This window comes from Ctenopharyngodon idella, chromosome 3 (genome assembly GCF_019924925.1).
Source record: "Ctenopharyngodon idella isolate HZGC_01 chromosome 3, HZGC01, whole genome shotgun sequence".
Lineage (NCBI taxonomy): Eukaryota > Metazoa > Chordata > Actinopteri > Cypriniformes > Xenocyprididae > Ctenopharyngodon > Ctenopharyngodon idella.
Window position 1 is genome coordinate 26,472,755 of NC_067222.1, and position 24,569 is coordinate 26,497,323.

The following is a 24,569-nucleotide window of genomic DNA, read 5'->3' on the forward strand; positions in this document are numbered from 1 at the left end:
AAAAAAAACTTGCTTCAGCCTTAACTTGGAGATGGTTTGTTGTTCCAAAACTTATATTTGACAATAGTGATAAGTACAATGGAAGGATGACAGACTATACACTATAAACAAACAAATAAATAATCCACACACTGGGCTCTGATCGGACCCTAGTCTGCATAAATGTACACCAGATTCCCGATGCATGAAATGGAATACTTGTTCCATTTATCCTTTCTCATTAGGCAGAGATCTGAAGCACAATGCTAGACCAGTGCAGAGGGTTTAGAGAGGCCACGGTGGGGCCTCCCTAGTCTTTGGCTCCACCTTATTCTGCGCTGTTTGGCAGTCGGCCTGCTGTTTCACAGCTGTCTGGATCTCCGGAGTTTCCACATCACTGCACTGACTGAGCCAGAAGCATCCAGGCATCCAGCACAAATTCTGAGCACATAAACCTGCTATGTCTGATCGAAACAAGAACCTTTTTAATTGTAAACAAAGCATAGAGATGATGGGTGTAACTTTTTGATAAGCCATTCATAGGTTGATTTCCACGAAAAGTTGGGCTGACCAACATCGCAACATTGACTTAACCAGTGGTCTGATTTTGGGGCGGGACTGTCTGTTTGTTAGACCAGTGCTAGACGGCAGTTCTATTTGGTGATGCTAGAAATTACACACTTCACCTTTAACACACTGCAATAGTATTTTATTTTATTATTTAAGCATTTTATTATGACACCTACACTGTAAAAAAGAATTGTTGTTTTAACTTAAAAAAAGGGATTAGTTCACTTTCAAATGAAGATTAGCCTTTAAGCCATAGGTGTATATGACTCTCTTCTTTCTGAAAAAAGTCGTAGAAATATTAATAAATATCTTGACGTATCCAATCTTTATAATAGCAGTGAACAGGGGTCACTAGTATGCAGGGGCGGACTTAACCATTAGGCAAAGGCAGGCGTCTGCCTTGGGCCCCCGAAAGCCAAGGGCCCCCTAAAATGCATTATATATATATAATATATATATAATATATATATATATATATGCAACAACCGTCTGCATGTCCGTGTTGAGCATGCTTTTTGTAGAAACGGACATAATGAATAATGATTTCCGCAATGCAGAAAACGCGAACAGAATCGCGGAATCCATTCATAAAAAGGGAATTTACTGTGTAACGCGGAATGTCACGGAATGAATGGTGCAGTTTACTATTGAAGCAAGCGCGACGCTTGCGGTTGTCGTCTCAACGATTCTTTCAGAGACACAAAACATGCAGGATTCATTTTTAAATAGTATTTTTGGCATTTAATTAACATACACTAGTCAATTTGCGATTTGATTTAAGTGTACCGACTTGCATTTGATTTATTCATCCAAAATTTGAAAAATTCTGTGACATTCCATGTTAAACAGTAAATTCCGTTTTTATGAATGGATTCTGTGATTCCGTCTGCGTTTTCTGCACCGCGGAAATCATAGGGCCTACACTTTGTGAGCATTTTACCGTTTCATTTGAGAGAAACTATCATCATACCATACACACACAGAAAAAAAGGTCTTCTAGGCAACCCGTCAAATTAAAAGTTTGATTATACTCTTTAACAGTATAATGCATGTCTAATTTTAACAGTAAACCTCTGTTGTGTAGCACTTTGAATGTACAAAAATGAAAGTTTTTTTTTTAAATTTACATTGGAATAAAAGATAAATGTTTTATGCCTTCATGTGATTACCAGTAAAATTAAAATACATAAAACAAATAATATACCTTTAAACACAGGCACACTTCATTATTGGTTGAAATAATTCTTAAGCATGTAAATGTAAAATTTCCTTCAGTTTAATTTCAATTTGTAATTAAAATAAATAAAATATTTTAAAGTTTAGAATTAGACAGCCCTGCATTGTGTAAACAATTGTGCAGTGAAAATTACCTAGTACCTAGTGTCCAGCCTACTCTAATACTGTTATAACCCGTTTACATGTGAACAAGGGATCTACAATATGAAGAAAGCCATTATAAAATGTACGTGAAAAATCTAAAAAAAAAAAAAATGGACACAACTATAGGACACAGCCGTGCAGCAGCAAGCATCACAACAGTGAAAGAAACCTCAAGTTTAAATGTGTGCAATTAGGGCCCCATTCCTGTATTTTGCCTGAGGCCCCCAAATCACTAAATCCGCCCCTGCTAGTATGAGCTGAAGTAAGTGCATCCATCTACATCCATCCATCATAAATGTACTCCACACAGCTCCGGGGGGTTAATAAAGTCCTTCTGAAGTGAAGCGATGCATTTGTGTAAAAAATATCCATATTTAACAAGTTATGAAGTAAAATATGTAGCTTCCGCCAGACCGCCTTCCATATTCAAGTTACGAAGAAAGTGTAAAACTCTTGAAGTTCAAAAAGCTTACGCTACACTCTACGCCTTCCCTATTTAACTTACGGGAAAAGTGTAACTGACACAACACCAGTTTACACTTTCTTCGTAATTTGAATACGGAAGGCGGTCTGGCGGAAGATAGATATTTTACTTCATAACTTGTTAAATATGGATTTTTTTTTCAGAAGGTCTTCATTAACCCCCCGGAGCCATGTGGAGTACACGTTTATGATGGATGGTTGTGGATGGAGACGCTTTCTTCAGCTTCACTGCCATTATAAAGCTCAGATGCGTCAGGATATTTATTAATATTTCTGCGATTATGTTCATCAGAAAGAAGAAAGTCATATACACCTAGGATGGCTTGAGGGTGAGTAAATCTTGGGCTAATTTTCATTTGAAAGTGAACTAATCCTTTAAAAAAGTATGTGACCTGGTTGCCTTAAAATTTTGAGTTCACTGAAATTAGTGTTAATACAATGAAGGCCATTAGTTTAATCAACAGAAACTCAAAATATTATGTTATCTGAACCACATTAATTATTGAAGTTGATTTGACAAAAGAAAAAATGTTGTGATAAAAAAAATCTTTGTCTTAACATGCTGTAACTTTTACTCCAATATCTTGCAGTTTAACAGCCTTTTTTAAAGGCCTAATGGTAAATACACATTTTACTGCATTAAACTTTCTTCATTACATCCCTCTGTGCTCAGATAATTTTGTCAACAAAAGCATACATGGCTGAAATGTGCAAGACAGGCAGATAAGAACCAGTTTTCACCTGCATGACATGATCAAGTAGGAATTGTTTGTGTACATATGTTTTGAACGGCACAAATGTGGACTGTGTGTAAAAGTGGCTCATAGGCATTTCTCTTGGCAGTGCTTTCAAAAGTTGTATTTCTGCTGTCTTTAATTGAACAATGGAACTTCATAACCCATAGTGAATGTAAATATAGCATGAGCAAAGTTTGCCTGCTCTGTAATCACTGTAGAATATGACAGCTGAGCGACAAAAGAGGAACGCATTGACTGAAAAGCCTTGGAGGAGTTTGCATGCTTGGAAGCTCTTCCTTCTAGAATGGAATTTTGCATTGTTACATATCCAGTTTTCAAAAAATTTTCAAAAATTTGGAACCAAGGTAAACTTAAAAGATACATGCCTGAAGCTATAAATGAGCACAATCATTGAGTGAGACTGTGACAAGATTTGTTTTCCCATGACAAATCCAATACAGTACTTTGTACAGGCATCCAAGGAATTTTCTGAAACCCCCATGGATGACACAGAGGCTGCTAGATGTTAACTTCGTAGAGTCGGTAGAATCTATTTTGAGTAATTTTAATGCAAAAAAAGAAATCTAGAAATTGTTAACATGGTTATTCTCACATATTTTGTTACTTAATTGACCCAGTGATTTAAAAATAGTGGAGAATCTTAAATATTTTTTCATTACTTTACATCATAATATTAAATTTTGAAAGTTCTGAAAACCTTTGAACCTTATTAAAGTTTGTCTACAAAATTTACTGTAGTAGTTCATAAATTTCCCCAAGTTTGAGATCAGATAAAAAGATATTTGGTCTTTTTTGTTGAGAAGCTGCATGTCCTGTAAAAGCAACAGCTGTTTACAGAAAGAAAAAGAGTTTTAAAATGTACCACACCATTTTTAAGCATTGTTGTCCAATCAGTCCGGTCTTAGACGGGTTCAGAGTCTGTCAACCTATAAAGTCAACTTGCTTAGATCTCATACACACACTCAGGAAACCCAGGGAGCCAGAATCCTGGGGATGTAATGCAAAAGGGAGGAGCACACAGGAAATGAAAAGACACAAATATTTGCAGATGGCTGCAGATGGCATAAAACAATGCTGTATATCAATATGACCCTGTTACATAATAAATATGTGCAGTGGAACTACAAATATACATACTTGTAGCTAAACAGTTCTTATCTGTTGATATATGTACTGTACTTAACTATAGGCATTGTCGTAATTATATATCTGGATAACCATCTGGACGTCCACAGAAGCAGAAGAACAAGGGAGAGGTAGCTGAGCATTCAGTGGCTGAATTTGGGGGCGAAGCTGTTAAATTTAACAGTTTCCTTTGTGAGTAAATCTCCTCGCCCCACTCTTCCTGCTGCTGGCCTCATTCTCAGTTCCCGCCAGGAACAGCTAGGCTAAGACTTTCCTCTGCACTCTTGGTCTTCTTCAACACCACAGAGAACCACATATAGACACACACAAGCCACCAACCAAATCTGTCACACTCTCCTTCGAGAGCATGTGAGAATGAAAGAAAAAATAGATGCACGAGACATTTTAAGCGGGCTGTTTTAGGACAAATGACATGTGATGTTGATTTCTGAAGTCTTAAACCTTTTCCAGATTCAAAAGGAAACATTCCACAAAGAATTCAGTACATAATGTCAACACCTAATGCTTCCAGAAAAGCTTCCCCTCCCTCCCTTCCTTAGCACAGCACAGCACGTATTGAGTTCCAGACCACACCCAACCAGAGTTCTGGGCAGTTCAGGATTTTGGAGAGGAGGAGCGCACACTTTTTCCTCATTTCACTACTACTACGTTTACCCTGCAGTCACGTTCACGCTTGCATCACTTCGTCTCCACATCTGGCTGCCCTTTCCAAACTATACAATATTTGACCCTTCAGGCTTCTCTACAGCGGTGAGTGCGAATCATAATTAACTTTTTCTGCATGCAAACAGTTTTTAGGTGAGTGATAAAACTCTTAGAGAGGATCACAGCATCTCTGATGTCTAGAAAATACTGGCTGGAGTCAGTAGACAGTTAACTTATTACTGTCTGCAAGGTTTTATTTATGTGTTTGAGAGTTTATAGCCTTTTAAACTGAAGAGAGGAAAGTTTGTGAGGAAAGGGGCGTTGGCGGTGATGCTTCACTGGTGAATCACCCGCTTATACTTATTACTAGACTTTACTTAATATCCTTAGACATGTTTTGTTTACTTGTAATCTGTTTTAATTCTACTTTGAACCAAGGAAGAGAATCTAGTTTGACTTCAGTTTTTACATCAGAAAAGAAAAACTATATTTGGAAAAAACATCATAATTCTACACATAAATCTTTAGCATTTGTTCTCATGTTTGGCGGTTGTACATTTTAAAATCAGGTTCTTTAGAGTGAAGAACCGCCAACTTTGTCTCCCATATCGCCCCCTGGTGAAAGCATTTTATCTGTCAATATAGTCAATATTCAATTAACAATCATGTTCCAGTTAAAAGATGTTGTAGATGAAAAACAGATGTAGATGTTACGAAAAAGATATATATTAGATGTAGAGGGTGTGATGTTTTGTGCTTTACAAGACCAAGTGTTGTTCCTGAGGTGGTTCTACAACATGTTTTGCATGTCTGATTAATTTTGCATGTGTGGCATTTTATCTCACTCAGTTCAGTTTGTGCAAGACAGATAGTCGCAGTGCTTTCTTGGTGGCACATTCCAGCGTGTTGCTCGTGGGACTGTTTTGGGGGTGGGGGAGTGTGAAGTGTGTTCATGAGGTGCAGCCGTTTTCACTGGACTGGATTTCCGGATGCCCGTCTGCTCTGCTATTACAACACGCACACAGCCGCAGTGCCATAATTCAAACCAACCTATCAAAAGCCAAACCGCTCTAGGAAAGGATATATGCACAAGCCTTTAAAACACAGTATGATGTATAGTCTGGCCACCGTGAAAACTTATATCCACCGTTATTTGAAACATATTTATCATTCTACACACAGTTTGTGTGGGAGTCCAACCTATCCATACATCACCCACGCCACAACTCTGTTGTGGTGGCCACTTCGCACCAATTCCCCTGTTGAGAGTCTGTATTGGATGATTTGGACAGTGATGGCTTTTTTCCATGTATTAATTTTCCATGCTGCAATAGTAAGAGATTTTTCCAGTCGTTTATTGACTAAGTTGTTTCCAACCTCAGTTTTTTTTTTTTTTTTCTCTTTTGTTTTGGGTGTCTGATTGATCTAACTGATGACACTCAGAAATGTGCTGCTCGCAGGGATTTCCAGAGAATAGGTGGCGGGTTTTGTTTGCGGATGGGCTGTTTCATTAGAATGTGTGCTGTCAGTGTTTGGATCAGGAAATGCCTCTCCCTTTGGCTGAGCTCTGGACACATTTTTTTCGCACATCAAGCTCAGAGTGACCATGAAGCTACAGTAATTCTTCCATAGTCATAGATTTGGAGGGGGCGTGCACCCCTCAATGTTTGTGAGACTGAATTCTCCTCCTTAATCTTGTATCTTTAGCATTAAAAAGAGTTTAGCATTAAACGCTGATAGTTAAATAAACTTTAATGTTGAATCAATAACTGACTCAGAACGCATTGTGCATAAAAATCCATCTGAATATTAGCATAACACAGTATTGCAAAGCAAAAAGCTTTTAAAACTTTGTTTTAAACCGTTGGACTGGGTATCCATATATATTTTCCTGATTTGATTCAGTTTGGTTTGATTGATTTGATCATTTTAGTGTATTTCAGTTATACACTGTAAAAAATGATCGTGTTTTTAACGGTAAAAGACTGTAAAAATTATACGGTGAAAAACAGTTAATTGGTTTACATAAAGTTTCCGTACTATATACGGTGAATAACCGTAATGTAATTTTACAGTAATATACCATTAAATTTACAGTTTTTGGAAGTGAAAAATACAAGTCATTGTATAATTTACACAGAAAAAAAACGTAAAACCTAAATTGTTGCTACCCTATTTTTTACTGTAAATTTCTGGCAACCACAGCTGCTGTTTTTTTTTAAACCATAAATTTAACAGATTTTTTTACAGTGTGTAAAATAAACAGTTATGAACCGTAATTATTACAATATAAATCTTTAAATTATACGGTTTTAAACTGTAAAATAGACAGTAAACTAAGTGCTGTCCCGTAAAACCTAAAATGTTGCTACCGTATTTTTTACGGTAAAGTTCTGACATCCACAGCTGCCGTTTTTTTACCGTAGATTTTACAGGGATTTTTTTTACAGTGTAATTTCACTTTTGCTTGTGTATGAAAGACATTATTGCTCTACTAATGCTGTGAATTGTACATGGAAAAAGTTTCAGAATGATGATTCAAACTTGTCTTTTTAACTGATTATTTAAGAGAAACGGATCATTAGTCATTCCTTTTGGGAATCATGGTACATTGGTCACTCTGTATGTTTTATATCCACTCATAAGAGTCATTTGTTGGTGAATCACGCAGAATTAGTCTCTCTATGTTTTTTGATTTATTAAAAAGAACCTCATAAGAGATTCTGCCTCATAAGACTTTCTGCCATTATTTTGTGCTAGGCAGTTTTTTATGCATCATTCAATACAGACTGCAAACTTATTAATAATAACACATGTAAAATGTGTTGTACATCGTCCACAAACATAATAAGCATTTAAGGTACATGAAGATGAAAATGTGCTGCTACTCCTATTTACCTAGTCAGTACCTTATTATATGTTCAAATGAAACACCACATGATTCTGAACTTTAGTTCAAGGGAGACTGTAAGGGACTGGGAGATGTTTCCAAACTCAATTATTGCTTCAGTAAAACTATGAGAAAGAATTTTTAGATAGTTTAATCTTGCCATGAGAATCGGCTCATTTTGAGGATACGGTAGATAGTATCAGATTATTAGAGAGTTCTCTGGAAAACAATGTTGTGAAATGAGAAAGAAAAAGTGAAGCAGTCCACTAAAGATGTTTCTATTGACTTAAGGCTTTGTAATCTTTATTTGTTTTCACCAATTACAGAAAGAATAACACTGAAACTCATTCTTCTCCAGTGATAGGCTGAATCCAGGGTCACTGCAGTGTCACAGACAAAGTAGCTTGGAAAATGTGTGAATCGTAAAACCAGTCTGAGTCTTTGAGTCTGGGATGTCATGGTGTGTTTGCATGCTTTTGGGATTGAGACAATGAATTGCACATGTGTTTCTGTGGATTTTGGTAGCCAAGTGTGCACAGGGGTGACATTTCTGAAGCTTACACATAGCCATGTTAGAATATGAAAAACTCTACAAGGAGGTCTTACCTGAGATACCAGTTTTACCAGAGACCCAGACCAGTTTCGAACACAAGAACAATGCCATGTTTAGCAATAAACAGTCACATTTCATACAAATATGAGAGGAGAAATAAACAGACATGTATCTCTTTTACAGACATGTATTTAGAGATGAGCGGGGGATTTCAATAACCTATACTAAAACCTATACTATTTTCTCTAAGGAAACACAAAAAGCAATGTTTTTTTCACTGTCCAATCAATTTTTTTTTTTTTTTAAGTACTGAAAAGTATAGTGTAAATTCTGGATTTTGAGATGACTAATATAGTGAAAAAATCCCTGATTTTGAATCCCAGATTTTTCAATGTGTTTTCAGACTCTAGGATAATGTATAGTAGCATCATTTTTTTTTTTTTAGTGTTTGGCACACTACTGTTCAAAAGTTTAGCGTCAGTAAGATTCTTGGAAAGAAATCTTTTATGTGGCAAGGATGCATTAAATTGATCAAAAGTGACAGTAAAACTTTACATTTTTTCAAATACATGGTGACAAGAGAAGAGACTGTGGTTTTAGCACACTTAAGATTTAAAACTTGCTGCTAAGTGCACTGGACACAACATGAAGCTCTTTTGGGAGTAACAAGAGTCCTTTCTTCATCCCTGCTTAAAGATCAAAGGAGCTGCTGAGAATATGGACAGTGTGTGAATGCATTAAACATGGGCGTCCTGATTCTCAGCGAGAGAGGTTGTCTGGATGTAGCCGCTGGGTTTCGGCAGCGTGTCTTTTGACAGATCCATGTGGGAGCCGTTACTCACGCTGGCGGCGTGTCATCAGTGGAATGTGATGTGAAAACAGGGCCTGCGGCACCTGAGCAACATTGCTCTGCGGTAGAGCCATAGATGAAAGCCTATCAGCACCCAGTGCACTTTCAACCCAGCAGGCTATCCGAGGGCCGAATGGGACCCGACCGTGTGTGAATGAGGCTCCTCTTGAGATCAGCTGCAGCAGGAACACATGTGCCTTGCCAAAATACACTCCTTTTACAAAATGAGGAATCCCTTGTGCCAAAACTGCCTGGTATGGTGTTGAAATATCTGTGGAGAACCTCAGGGTTGTGTAATAGAGACCTTAAGGCTTCGTAAAAGTAGCGTTCACACTGTGCACATCATTCTTGCTGGGAGTTTGTTTACTTTTTCCTTTCCTTTTTTTTTTTGTGTCCAAAAGTACTTTGCTGGGCGGGGCTTAAAATGCTTTATAGATGATACCCAAAACCAAGCTTTGTTTGTTCTGTACATTTAACTTCATTTCAGGCAGCCTGCCAAAGGCAGCAATTCTGGCTTTTGTGTTTTCTCCAAAAATAAGCCTTGTGTTCTCTTTCTAGTTCACAAGCACCAGTGGTGCTGCAGGGGCTGAACAGTGAGGAAAAGATAATCAGAGATGTCAGTAACAGATCTCGGCGTGTGTTCAGAGCTGCATAATTTAATTTCCTGCGTCACTGTATATGTAAGGTGCAGTTGTTAATTTGAGGGGCTATTTTTATCTGAACTGACTCAAAAATGACTCATTTGTTTTAAGTTTGGTTTGGTGTAGTGAGTTTAATTCAGACATATTAAATAATATTTTTGAATTAAACCAGAATAAAAACAGGTAGTTTAGATATTAAGGTCGGCATTAAATGGAAATTCACCCTTTCTAAATGCTTCTTATTGATCTTATTGTTAACAATTAATTAATGCATATGCTTCCTTTTTTTTTTACATTTTAAACAAAAGTTCATAACTGGATCTTCCAGTGAAACAATAGACTTCTCTCTGGTGTCATATTCCAGATTTCTCCAATCATTTTTCCTGCTTAAGCCCTGCTCCTTTCTTACAATCGACTGAAGTCTCACATTCAGATCTGCCTCCATCCAATCAACAACCGATGGATAAAACCAAGCCACTGCACTACATTTTTGTCTACTTGCTACTTATTTTTTCTTTAAGACATTTCAGGTTAGCCGGCAAAACATCTTTACCTACTACTATTATGTTTTTGAATTATGACATAAAATTTGTAAGGGTGGGGAAAAATTAGTCACCAATGCATTGTGATCCTTCTTCAAATGATGCTGAATTTGATTGATTAAAATGATTTAAAACATGTTTTTAATCAGAAATTTGCATTATTAATAAATCTGTCAAGAATTTGTCTTGTTGCGCCGCATCCAGTGTAGACAGCATCACAGATTATAATGAGTTCTGATTGCTAGATTAACTGTGAACATGCATTTACTCATCTCACTCGCACGGAAACATTCAGTTTTCCTCAAAATGAATAAAAAAAGTGAAATGCTATCTCAGAATTTTAAGCAAACATTACATACATTATGTATTTAATCTCACTTTATTAACCAGTGTCTTTGCTGCTGACCTTCAATGATCTAATTCCACCATACTAATAAGCAGAAATGACTTTAGATTTAGAAATAAGAGTGTTGAACTTCCTTCTCCTGTATTCTTTAATCTAGAATGTCTGAAAGATTTGTTTAAGCTGCGCCCTCTACTGTACAGGTGTAAATATGCATTTCCTTCAGCCTGAGGCTTATTCATTTCACTTTTGGTGTGAAAGGACCTTTACAATAACCAAAAACAGAACTTTTTTGTTGTTTTTAAAAACCAAACAAGCAAGCCCAGCCCAGGTGAGAAAACGTAACTCAAAAGTAATTTAACACATTACTTTTTTATAAAAAAAGTAACTAAGTTAGTTAAATTTTTTTAAGGGAGCAACACAATATTGTAATGCATTACTTTTAAAAGTAACTTTCCCCAACACTGGTGATATAGAATGTAATTCTGGAGAATATATGACAAAGAAAACAAAGGGAAAGTAAGGTGCTGTTTTTCGCATCACATGAATGTAGTGTCACAGACGAGTCAAAGATGTGTGGCAAAGGTCTGTGTTTGATTCCTTGATCCTTGTAGCGAATTACAACACAAACCCCAGATTACAGATCTTAGCTACAGATTACCCAAGATGCCCCTGACAAACATGCTGTATGGCAGAATGTATGAAAATGCTTATCTTGATGTCTTTGTGTGAACTGCAGCCATCGGATGTTACAAGAGCCCTGTTAGGAAATAAGTTAGATGGGACCCAGCAGGCACATTTCAGCTGCTTGTGCTTAATTTTAACTTTTATTGAGCAAGAACAGGACCTGTGTTTAATTTACAACTGTATTTTAAAACAAACGCCTGTCCCTGATAGGATAAACATGAGTGCTTCAGTGGAAATGAGTATGTGTGAATGCATTGATCTTAATTAAATCATTGTTTATAGCTTTAAGAAAGCCTAGCACTTGAGCCTGAGAGGTGAAGATGTTGTTTATCCATGGCTGTTAACCTTCACTGCTTCACAACTGTTTCAGAGAACAGTTCTAGCCCCTTTCCTTTTATCCTGGCAGTGAAGGACGAATAAAATGAAGGGCGTGCATGGGTTGACTTCACACAAAACTCTGTGCATCATCATTTCTGCCCGTTTCTGAACCATTGCACGTTTTTCTTCCCTTTTATCTGTACTCTTTCTGATCTTGAAGTGCGTTGGTCTCAGGAGTGTGAAACAACCCATGAATGCTTTGTTACCTTTGGGCCGACATTTGAAACCACAGGCCATGTCAAACGTACACACTAAAACATTCCCCCTCATATCCCTTGTTTACTTTGAGGTTTTCCTTCTTGCTCAACACTGGTAGTTAGGGTCAGGTTGGGTCAAACTGGGTGGTAGTGTGTTCTGCAGTTTACATTTGCATGTTTTTCTCATCATTTATGGATTCATTTAACAACTGCTATATTATCTGGACTTCATGAGCACAATATTTGGACGAGACATAATTCATAAAACACTTAATCCTTTGGATTTGTTCCATGAGTAGAGTTAGGGATGTCTGGCTGCGTCATGTTACTGAGGAACATTCCTTTCCCTGAGTTCACGCTGCTTCTGTTTAAATACTGTCGGAGGCACAATGACGCACAATGAATTGGAGTAATTGTTGGGTCGCCTGTGCGGTAACTGCTGCTTTTGACGTCACATCTCAGGATAGTCACTAGCGAAGGGCTTTGGGATTGTTTTTGTAGTCAGTGCCAGTCCATCAGAGGACTCTGATTCGCTACAAAAATATGTGTAACGGCGAAAATTATAAAGGTAACATTTGTTTTAATCCATTAACCTATGTGGATAACTCAGATACAACTGAATATATGTAAAAAAAAAAAAAAAAAAAAAAAAAAAAAAAAACTTATATTTTGAAAGTAATTTTATAAATATGTACAAACAGCCAATCAGCGTTCACATCATTGTCACATGGTATTTACAGCTCAGGTTATTAGCTTAAAAAGTTCTGTGGTCCCGTGGGACTGCAAAATTTGCAAATAAAGTGAAACTGTTTTGGATAGTTCACCCAAAAATGATAATTCTGTCATAATTTACTCACCCTCATGTCATTACAAACCTAAATAACTTCTGATATTTTGAAATGTCTTTCTTTTTTTGGTCCATACAGTGAAAGTCAATGTGGTCTGGTATTTTGCAGACCACATTGACTTTCATTTTACAGTTGAAAAATTCAGGTTTGGAACAACATGAGGGTGAGTAAATGGTGATATCATTTTTTATTTTTGATATCATTTTTTTATTTTATTATCCCTTTAATGCAATTATTTAATAATTGAAACGGGTCTGTTGACTTTGTTACTGAAATGATTTTCAAATGAATCAACATTTAATCGAATCAGAATTGAAACGAATCTGTTAATCAGTGCTGATTCCCAGTCCTAGTCATTTTGTAACTTACATGCCCTGGATTAAATCCGCAAAGCTTTGCTGGGTGACATTGAAGCTTTCCTTCTCAATCATTTGTTCCATGACTGCAGTTTCTGTTTTCAGCAGTGGCCGACTTGGAAGCTTGCTGGAGACTGCGGCTTCTATGAAAAAAAATGACATTAAAAGTGAAACTCAAGTCAGCGTTTTCCACCAAGCTTAGAGGAAATGAGCAGGGGCTTCTTAGTGTTTACACACACACACAAATGCAGACATTTCTCCTCACAGAAATAAGTCGACATGGCTTATCTGCTACCTTTTAAAGTGCTGACTCCAATTAATTTACTAATGATGGTTTGTAAGTGCTCTGGAAACCTCGAGGCTTTTTAGGTATGGCTGTCATTATCATCCCGCAGGATTGTACATAGCAAATTCAAACTACACGGCCGGTTTCCAAGACAAATGTTCATAGGTTTTCATGTCTAAGCCTATATAAACTTTAACGGGGCCCCCCAACTCCATTATGAGGCTGAACTAAAAGCTGGATTTTTTCTCTCTCTTTGTCTTGTACAGCTGTGGTACAGATGTTTGTGATTTGTGATTTGACTTTAGCCTGACTGATTGATCTAATGTAGAGAACTGACATATTTATTCATTAAAATGGTTAGCCACACTCAAAAGCCACACAAAGGTGTTTAGATTGTACTTAAGTAATCACAGTTGTTGCAGTTCTGTCCTCTCTTGTTTCATATTTATAGACATAATCCAGATCCATCATTTAAAGGAATATATTGGCTTCAAATTAAGTTCAGAGTCGGACCAGCAATATTTAAGTATTATCTATAGTTTTTATTAATATTTTAAATTCGATTTTTAGATTTTTTTTTTTTTTTTTAATTTATTTACATAACCTGTGCATTTTTTGAGCTGTAAAGTTGTTTAAATTACGATTTTTACATTACTTTCAAAGTTTTAGGCTTTATGTTGTCATGGCAATGAATTTTGGAATATAAAATTAAATATGAAATTGAATATAACTTTACACAAAGAAGGTTTATAAACAAATTTAAAGTAGTTTTAACACACATATTGTCTTTTGGCGTTAGTATTGAAACTGTGAGTGTTTTAATGTTTATGGATTCGCCCTATTCACTTCCAATAAGTGCCTCACTGTAACAGAGATTTTTACATTTTTAAAGAAAAGTAGGGACAAGTCATTAATTTTTGTGGTTTTCAACATGCTTGCGTTTGAGCTGATATTATACTGAATCTAGAATATTTCTATAAGACCTGTGTGGTTGTGTATTGCCGCTTTTGATGATTACAGGTACACAGTTCCTGTGAAAGCTGATCTGAATCAACTGTGAAGCTGATTCTACTCTTGCCTTTGGCCTTGGTGAACCTCTACAGTAGATCTTTTGTTCCTAAAAGGCCTGAGAGGACCATGCACAGACGATTATCCCTCTGTGTAGCCAACATACAATTTTCAGTATGTTCTTCCTCATGTATCCTGTATGTATGTGGTGCGCCTCTGTCTTGTCAAAGGGTTTCATTTTTCCTCACTTCTTAACCATCTACAGGAATTTTCTTCCTCAATTTCCCACCATTCAGAGAGCTACAAGTGACATAAACAACAAAACACTAGTTCTCTGTGTGTTAAATGCCACATTTGTGCCATTATAGATTTCAGCAAATTAACAGGCGCCTCCCAGCAGCTCTTGAAAATGCAGTGAGTCAAGCAAATTGCTACAGTGTCTGCTGAAAAATACATAATTTACTCACTCTTAAGTTGTCCCAAACCTGAATAAATTTCTTTGTTCTGCTGTACACAAAGGAAAATATTTGGAAGAATGTTTGTAACCAAACAGATCTCGCCCCCCATTGACTACCATAGTGTTTTTTTGTTTTTTGTTTTCCTGCTGTAGTAGTCAATGGGGGGCGAGATCTGTTTGGTTACAAACATTCTTCCAAATATTTTCCTTTGTGTACAGCAGAACAAAGAAACTTATTCAGGTTTGGAACAACTTGAGGTGGAGTAAAAAGAATTTTTCCTTTTTGGGTGAACTATCCCTTTAAGACCTTTATTAAGTTATTTAGTTTAATGATATATGTTTTTTGTTATTAGATATGCATTTTTAATTTTAAAGTTGTGATGAAACAGAAGCGTCAGATATTTTCTTCCATATTGTGATCCAAGTGCAGATTTGACAGAAAAGAATAAAATGACTTGATTAGTTTTTGATTGGATGTTGAGATGTGGGCATTGCACTCAAAAGTGGAGGCAGATGAACAAGCTTGCAAGGGCAGAGTTTAAGTGAACTAAATGATTGTATAAGTCCTGTATACGTCGCTGGGGTGGGTGGCTCTCATTGGTTGAAATTGCAGTCCGGGAGGGAGGGGTAATGGAGCAGAGGTAAGGGGGCACAGTGGCGCCGAGGGTGATTACGCCCCCTCGTGGCGCTGACGCTGATTATGAGGTCGAAAAAAAGAAAGAAAAAGAAACATATGCATGGATGAATTGTTCACAATAAGATCATGTCACGTGCATCCAGACAATAAATAGTGTGAATTTTCATTTCTTGCCGACTTGCCGGAATCCAAAAAAAAAAAAAAAAAAAAAATCCAACGCTTATGAATTGTACAAAAATAGAATAATTTAGAAAAATCACTTTTTACTTTTATGATATTTGTGATATCTTTTATGATATCTTTTGCATCCAGTCCCCTTTCAGTGTAAATGCATGATTCAAATATGATGGAATTTTATTTATTTATTTTTTTGGGGGGTGAGCTGTCTCTTTAACTTGATAATTTTCATCTTAATCCCTTCAAAAAATGGATTAAAAAGTCATACAGTTTGCACTATTGCCTCATCTGCTCAACACATTTGCTAGTTGAAATCACAGGTTTTTGGACAGCATGTTTTGAGTTTTCGTCTCCCGTTCCTCCTCCTCTGGCTCCTCCCCTTCCAGGCCTTTACGCCTCTCAGGACAACACAGGAAGGCAGCTGCAGAGAAAATTAAGACCATGTGTGGACCGAGACCACGATACACTACGATTTAATGAGACCAGCCTCCCACTTTACACTCTAGAGACAGACAGCTAATGTACAGCCTGAGGAGATGAAGGTCTCCAGAGGATTTCCACTACAGGCTCTGAATAAATGACCAACATGCTCAGTCTTTATTAATGCCTACGCTTAATTTGGTTCCCAGTACCTTACCTGACCTTACAAGAAATTGTGAAAGTTAAAAAAGAAGTGATTTTTCAGGCTTGCGATTTGTAGAGACTGCTCTGAGAAACTTGTACTAGACGAGCGTCATCCTGTATCCTCCCACATTGTGTCTCCCTTGTGTACTGAGGCTGGCTTCCTGTTAGCCAATTCAGATCTCTTTTATTATGACCGTGTTGGCTGAGTCTCTCTGTCTTGGTTGTGAGCTGTAATTGGGTATGTTTCTTTGCTTTCTTCAAGCTGAGCCTCAATTCTATAACCATTTTCCCGCCTAAACTCTGAAATGCCACATCCCATTTTAAAGGGACAGTTCACCCACAAATGAAAACCATTTTATACATGTTGTTTCAAACCTGTATGACTTTCTATCTTCCACACAAAGAAAAGATTAAGATTGAAGATTGAAATTCAAGTTGCTCTTTCCTTGAAAATCCTGCTTGACATTTGTGGTCACCATATGATAATGAGCAGCTTTGACATTCAGCTATATTTCTCCTTTTGTGTTTATGACTTTCTATCATGGAAGAGATAAAGTCATAACAGGATCCATCCATCCATCCATTGCTTGTTTATGTTAGAGAGTTTTGGCATCTTGGCTCAATGGTGCCACCTCAGGTCAGACTGAGATGTCACCAGTCATTAAAAGGTATACCTGGAGCAACTTAGTAGTTTTTGATGAGCTGGTTGTGGAGGAGATTGAGATGTTGGTGATGGGAGGTGTGTAATCTGTGTAAGCTGTTTAAGCTAGGAAACAGATTAAATGAGGACCACTCATGTATTAAATGGGGAGAGCATCGTCTTTAATACTCAGCTGCTACTTTTAGGAATCATTGATTTCTATCATTATGTTCTTTTACCTCCTTCTGTACCCTTTTTATTAACAAGAAAAGACGTTGAATTTTTTATTGTCTTTGCCAGACACTACAAGCCATTGGGCCCTATTTTAATGATCTAAGTGCATGGTTGAAAGTGCACGGCACAAGTGCACTTAGGGCGTGTCCGAATCCACTTTTGCTAGATTAACGACAGGAAAAATGGTCGGTGCACCCGGTGCATGGTCTAAAAGGGTTGTCCCTATTCTCTTAATGAGAAAGGGTTGTGTTTCGGGCTTGCGCTCATGCCATGGCGGATTCGCTTTTTACATGGCGGAATTTGCAAGTGGAAAAACTGAAAGCTTCTCTAGTGAGGAAACGGATCTGCTTATGTGTGCGGTTAAAGCGCGCGAGCAGACCATCTACGGGACAAGCCGGATTCCACCAAAGCATTTTTTGTCTTTATGCACACAATAATAATCTGTTACATTGTAATCCTTTTATTTTTAATATCTGGCATGTTTGTGTGCTGCTGCGCATCCCTGTGTGTGTAATAAGCAGAGAGTATGCGCGTTGTGGACCCGCATATAGGCGCATATTACTATTGCTCTCTTTAAATAAGAACAACAAATATATACTGTATATATATTGCGCAATTGACTTTAGACCAGGTGTTTGTTGGTCAATGGCGCAGTCTATTTCAGTTGCCTCAAAATAGCAACACGCCAACAATGCGCCTGAACACACCTCGTTTTCAGACCAGCACGCCCATGGGTGCACAAATGGGTGCAAATGCATTTGCTATTTAAACAACGTGGCGCAGGACATGAAAATGATAACTGCGTCAGGCTGAAACTAGGACCCATTATCTGTTTCATCATTCAGTTATACGTCCCTTCCAGCTGCAGTAAGACTAATCTCATATTTCACAGATTTTACACAGATTTCAGCTTGATTATATCTACTTAACATTGCCACTAAGTGTCTCAAACAAAACTACGTAACCAAAGGATTTTGATTCATTATATGGTCCACATATGGTTTTGTGAAAGCAATCTGGACATGGATTTCACAGCCTTAGTGCTGAGGTGATATTGTCCTTTCGGGTATCTTTACCCCCCCCCCCCCTCTCTTTTTTTTTTTTTTTTTTTTAATTTATTGTGTCCTCATGTACAGAGCATTAAAGCACTTCAGTGCAAAATAGAGGTTTTTCACCTCCAGTATAAACTTACATCCACTATACAAGGTGAAAGGGGAAAAAAGCCATACATAAATGGCTCGAAGCAGCAGGCTGAGATGTATAGGCTGTCTGTATGTGGCCATGCTGCAGTGAATCATGGGAAGCTAAATTAGCAGCCGACTCTGAGGCTCATGTGTGTGACGTAGGCTGAAGCTGACTGCATTTTTCAGCAAAACCCGTGTGAGGATTTGAACCTAGCTAATCTATTGGTCTAGTTCTAGTGTAAAATCGCAAACCTGACTCTTCATGTTTTCCACTCCAGACAGGGGTACCCCTTACTAACTTAGTGATTTTGGCAGTATTTTAGCCTTTAGTTTTTTTTTTTTTTTACTTCTTATGCACGATATTTTTATTTCTTATACATATGTTGTGATTATTGTATGATTATTTTAATTCCTTTTCTATGTAAGGCACTTTGAATGCCCATTATGAATGCGATATAAATAAACTTGCCTTGCCTATTTGAATAAGGAAGGACTGAAATCTCAAAAAATCTGACAATTGGTATCATAGATGTAGCTTCTTAGTCTCAAATTATGCTAAAACAGTTTATTAAAAAATTTATTTGACTCTGTATTGTTTTGCATGTTTACATATTTATTTATTTTGCTAGGTTAAACATTAGTACGAGGTCTAGCAAGTGTGCATAACAAAAATAGGTAACTAATAATATAAATAGTTTAAAAATAGTATTTGTCCTTTATTTTCCTGTCATAGGTGTTCACAGTTCACTGTTCTAAATTTGTATTTTGAAAATACAAATCATTGTGGAAAAGTACTTCCAAGATCAAAGTTCAGTGTAAAAAGAGGCTGTTCAAATGGACACATGGTGATTTTCCCACTAGATCTAAAGAAGCAGAGACTAACAATCCCAGTTCCAGTATCAGCTCTCATGAGTGTCTGTGTATTCATGATGTTTATAATATTCATGTGTCTTCCCTTTTTCTTTTCTTTTTAGATTCTCCTGCTTTTGATTTTCTGTTCCACCATCAGCCATGTTGATTATTTTGGCCTTCATCATCCTCTTCCACATAACCTCAGCAATACTACTCTTCATAGCATCCATCAAAAATGTAAGTTGATTTTCTTTAGTCTTTTTTTAATTAGTCTCTTACTATTCATTGTTTGTGTTTGGGATTTCAGCAAAAAATCCCAGCTAAACTCTAGACATTAAACTTTGGTGTTTAACTCATCCAGCACCATTTCTGCTAAGCTTACCTCAAATTGTGCGACCCGTTGAAGAGAGGTGTGCTGTCATTTTTCTAAGCAATCAAAACTCAAAACATTCTATTGTAAATACATAAATGCAAAACATTTTGTAGCATGTTTTTAGCATGTTCATCAGTTCTCGAAATGTTTTTTTTAATCATGTAACCGAGTTAGAAAGACATAATTTTATATATTATTTGGTAACACTTTAGAATACTGTTCTGTCATTAATGAATAATTACACAGGAACAAATGAGTAGCGCAATATTAACACTAGTAACTACTATTAACTAACAAGAAACTGATTAATAAATTAGTAAGTAATAGTGCATAGTCGAATGTGGTAGTTCACTATTAGTAATCAGTAACTATTTTTTTCATACCTCCCAGAGGACTACTAAGGACTTTATATATAGTTAATATGAATAATGCATAATGTATAATTAATACTAAAGTAAAGGTAATGGTAACACACTAGTAATGACTCAAGTATTACCAAATCCTTCAGAAGGAATTACTAATTATTTAGAATGGTATTCTAAAATGAAAAGCATAATAACTATCTAGTAATGACTGAAGTCATTGCAAGCTTTTGGTTTTTTTGTAAGGTTTTGGATAATAATTCTTTTCAATGGATTTGGTAACACTTGAGCCATTACTTTTTGGTTACCATGAGCTTCACTTTAGAATATTTACTAATCCAAATAATTAGTAATCGCTTTAGAATGAATTATACATTATGCATTATTCACATTAATTATGAACCTGTATATAATAGTTCATATTAGTCCTCTGGGAGGTATGATAGTGGACTACCACATTCAACTGAGTACTATTACTAATTTGTTAATCAGAGTTTCTTTGTTAGTTAATAGTAGTAACTAGAATGTTAATAGTGCGTTACTCATTTGTTCCTGTGTAGTTATTCATTAATGACGGAACAGTATTCTAAAGTGTTACCGTTTCTTTATTTATACATATGTAGGCTGTAAAATTATAACATCAAGCTAAAACTAAACTATTCTCCATCTTTTCTAGGAATGGTGGGTTTCAAACAATTTCTCCTTAGATCTCTGGTATTACTGCAACAACACAAACTGTTATGATATACCAAACAGTGCAACCTCTGATGCAGGTAGGCCTTGATGATTATCTTAAAATCTAAAAATATAACCAGACAAGGCAAAATGATGCACAGTATAAATGTTTGTGTTAATGGGATTGTTCAAAGTTGCTTATTGATCAAACCTGGCTAGAAGCAGACAGACACTTAATGCCTTTTGGTTCAGTTGCAACATAGCATCACCGGAGCAATGTGTTCAATTAGTAAAATGCAAAATAGACATATTTTCTGAGAATGAGACCGTAATCATCTCCAGTCATTTCTGCACAACATTTTCCACAAATGTACCTCATGTTCTCTTCCTCTTTATCAGCCTATCTTCAGACTGTCCAGGCCACCATGATACTGGCCACTATCTTGTGCTGTGTGGGTTTCTTTGTCTTCATCCTTCAGCTCTTCCGTCTGAAGCAGGGGGAAAGATTTGTCTTTACGGCCATCATTCAGCTCTTGTCCGGTGAGTTCATGCCCACAATATGTATTTTAAATCATCTTTATCAGCACATTTGTGATTTCTCAGTTAGTCTATTTACTATGCAGAGGAAAATGTAGTCAGCTGGTCATTACACAAAATCAAGAGCGGTCTTGAACGACCTTGAAATGGTTTATTTGTGACTAAACGATTATTTGAATATTCACTTTTTTTCTAGTCTGTAAATTGCCCCAATTTTAAAAATGTTTTCCTCCCATTTTTTTTAACAGACGACCTATTATGCATTTGTGTAGTGTTACTGTTTGAGCATGAACAAGGTCTGCAAAGTACAAAGTCACTCCAAAGGGAGTTATTCTCTATAACAGTAAGCTCTGTTTCTGAACTCCCTGAAATGCCTTGGTTGTAAATTTTCTTCTGGGAACGAACATGTCCCTCATTTAAAGGAATAGTTCACCCAAAATGAAAATGATCCCATCATTTACTCACCCTCAAGCCATCCTAGGTGTATATGACTATCTTCTTTCAGACGAACACAATCAGAGATAAATTTTAAAATATCCTTGCTCTTCCAAGCTTTATTATGGTAGTGAATGGGGGTCGAGATTTTGAAGCCCAAAAAGAAATTTTAAAGAGAAATTAGAATAGAGAAATTTAATATAAGAGAAGAGGAGCTTGAGTTGGTTGCACAGCCCTATTTAAATCACGAGAGACATCTTGCGTCATACATCGCATCAGGGATTACTCATTTGGTGCAAGTCAACTTGCGCAGTATGCATATGGTCATCTGCTGGAAGCTAGTTATTTTAGTTTATAAAGTTTAAAATAAATGTTCTTACAAAAACACATTGCTTCACTTCAGAAGGCCTTTATTAAGCCCTAGAGCCGTAAGGATCATTTTAATGATGATGAAGGAGGGTCTTCATAGAGACATGAACTAAACAGAGCGTTACTTACAGACTGGGTGGTGGCGCAATAATGTAAAATATGTAAAAAAAAATAAAAATGTTTTTTTTTGAACATTCAAGCATAAAAAAACCTATTCTAGTAGACCCTAAAAATTAAATCAAGACTTGATAAATAAGCATAATATGGCCTCTAAGTATCTTTAACTACTATGTACTGCCATTTAAATTAGTTATTGTGATACAATGCAGTTATTGTGTACATAGGTGGTTTTACATTGTACTTATTTTATTAAAAATACCTTCATGTAAATACAGCTGTAATTAATTTCTGTAATTACATCTATATAACCTTCCCCTAAACCTACCCATACCACCAAAGCTGTCCTAACCTTAGCTGTATCCTACCTCAATAGTAGCAAAAGTGTTTTGTAATACAGTATGAACACAGTAAGTACCTAACAGTTGTTTGTTTTTGTAAGTACATAGTAGTTAAAGACACCCAACATAAAAAGTGACCAATGGTATCTATTGTACTGTTGAATGTTAAATCTGCATCTGCCATGTAATAGCCTGTGAAGCTGATATGGCAATCATTCGAAATGCAACCAACCAACTGTAAATTGCCTCTTTTTTTCTTTACTTCCGCAGCCTTCTGTGTGATGACCGCTGCGTCCATCTACACAGCAGAGCACTTACACTTCAAAGATGAAATATTTAGGACTGGAGATTACGGGTACGCCTTCGTCGTTGCCTGGGTCGCCTTCCCCATGACACTTCTGAGCGGCTTGATGTATCTAGTGCTAAGAAAACGCAAATAAAGCGCAACACACCACCTCACTAGCTGCCACCAGCTACAGCCTTAGCCAAGAGACTTTATTTGTAATGATACTTGTTTTTATATGTAGATTAAATACTTGCAAATGTTAGAATGAAGTAGTTCAACTTGTAATATTAATCACTGCATACTGGAAACTTAATTAGATTTTATTCATAGTATGTCACTTTTTTTTTTTTTTTTTTTTAAACTTGTGTATAATTTAGTTCTACCTGCCCAGTAAAAGAAAAAAAAGTGCTGTGATTTAGAGAGTTAAAATAGAGTGTGGAAAAAAGACAGGAGTGGGAGATATAATAGGATGTATTTATAACATGGAACCACTATGGGCTTGACATGTGTTCATAAATAATACATGGTGTGAAATTGGCCTTATATGTAACACTTAGTGTGTAGTAAGTAACATGCTAGTGTGATGTTTCCTGGTCATTAATGTGCTTGGGGAAAATTAAGCAAAAACAACTAAATCTGAAATATTGTGCTGCCAGTTTGCTGAGCACTATATCATACTTGAAGCTGAACAAATTGTCAATATTAGTGGCACGATGTGTTCTCATGTATAGTTTTTTTTTTTTGTAAAATATTCTTTTAGTGTTGACTAATTATATTGCATGTTTAAATTTGTTTGCAGCATTTAATTTGAAATCTCTATTAACATAAGTACAGATCTGTAGTTCTTAAGACATTGTGTTTGATTAGGGCACTTGGGATATGCGTCATATTCATGCGAATAACCTTAAGATAATGGTGTTGGTGAAGCACACCAATGGTTTCAGTCTTGTATGTAATCTTTTCATCTTTTCATCAAATCTGCTATATGGAATAAAAAGCAATTAGCTAAAATTATTTAGGCGAAAGTGAAGTTAAGCTGTATTTATTAAGACTAACTGCAATGTTGCTGTTAATATTTTTTTGTAATGAAGTATTATATCAACAGGCCTGAACATGTTTGTTTAATGCTCACCTTTCAGGAGGTTTTAATGAATATTAGTGAAGGCTTTTGTAATTGGAATGAAACCACAATGGCAGCTTTGTTTTTTTAAACGTCTGCTGACTTGTTCAGGTCTGCTCTGTTTCTGGAGACTGATCCCCATTAAGGGCTCAATATTGTTCTTTTTTAATCAAATAAATGTATTTTACATTAAATACCATTTGAGACTCTCTTCTCTTTGTGTTCTGGTGTACAGCATCCACCTCAAAATACTGCTGGGTCGTTCTCAAAATATGGTGACAAATATGATCCAAGACAGTTCAGTCATGAGAAAGATTTCAAATAAAAAAAACAAAAAATAGGCAAAACGATTTAGTCAAACCATTTATTACATAAAATGTTAGGTTTTAGAATAAAGCCTTTTATTCTGAAACCTGACATTTTGGCCTGGTTTCACAGACAGGGCTTAGATTAAGCCAGGATTAGACCTTAGTTTAATTAGGACATTTAAGTTGCTTTTATAAACGTGCCTTAGAAAAAACATTACTGGTGTGCATCTTGAGACAAAACAATGACACTGACATATTTTAAGATATATAAGTGCAAGTTGATTTCAGTTAAGACAGCTCA

At 36.4% G+C, this 24,569-nt stretch overlaps 1 protein-coding gene across 1 annotated transcript; it reads left to right on the plus strand.

The window, feature by feature from the left end:
• Positions 1-4,875: 4,875 nt before the first annotated feature.
• emp2 (epithelial membrane protein 2) lies at positions 4,876-24,159 on the plus strand. The gene is made up of 5 exons (XM_051888275.1): positions 4,876-5,066; positions 19,468-19,582; positions 20,757-20,853; positions 21,155-21,295; positions 22,825-24,159. Exons 2-5 carry the CDS (start codon positions 19,505-19,507, stop codon positions 22,992-22,994), a joined length of 486 nt encoding a protein of 161 aa, XP_051744235.1. The 5' UTR covers positions 4,876-5,066; positions 19,468-19,504; the 3' UTR covers positions 22,995-24,159.
• The last annotated feature ends 410 nt before the right edge of the window (positions 24,160-24,569 follow it).

What these genes read in the sequence shown, in the direction of transcription:
- emp2 (XM_051888275.1), top strand. Translation starts at nt 19,505, where the DNA reads ATGTTGATTATTTTGGCCTTCATCATCCTCTTCCACATAACCTCAGCA. An exon ending in TCATAGCATCCATCAAAAAT is followed by an intron (nt 19,583 to 20,756) that starts GTAAGTTGATTT and finishes CATCTTTTCTAG; the next exon opens with GAATGGTGGGTTTCAAACAA. An exon ending in CATCATTCAGCTCTTGTCCG is followed by an intron (nt 21,296 to 22,824) that starts GTGAGTTCATGC and finishes TTACTTCCGCAG; the next exon opens with CCTTCTGTGTGATGACCGCT.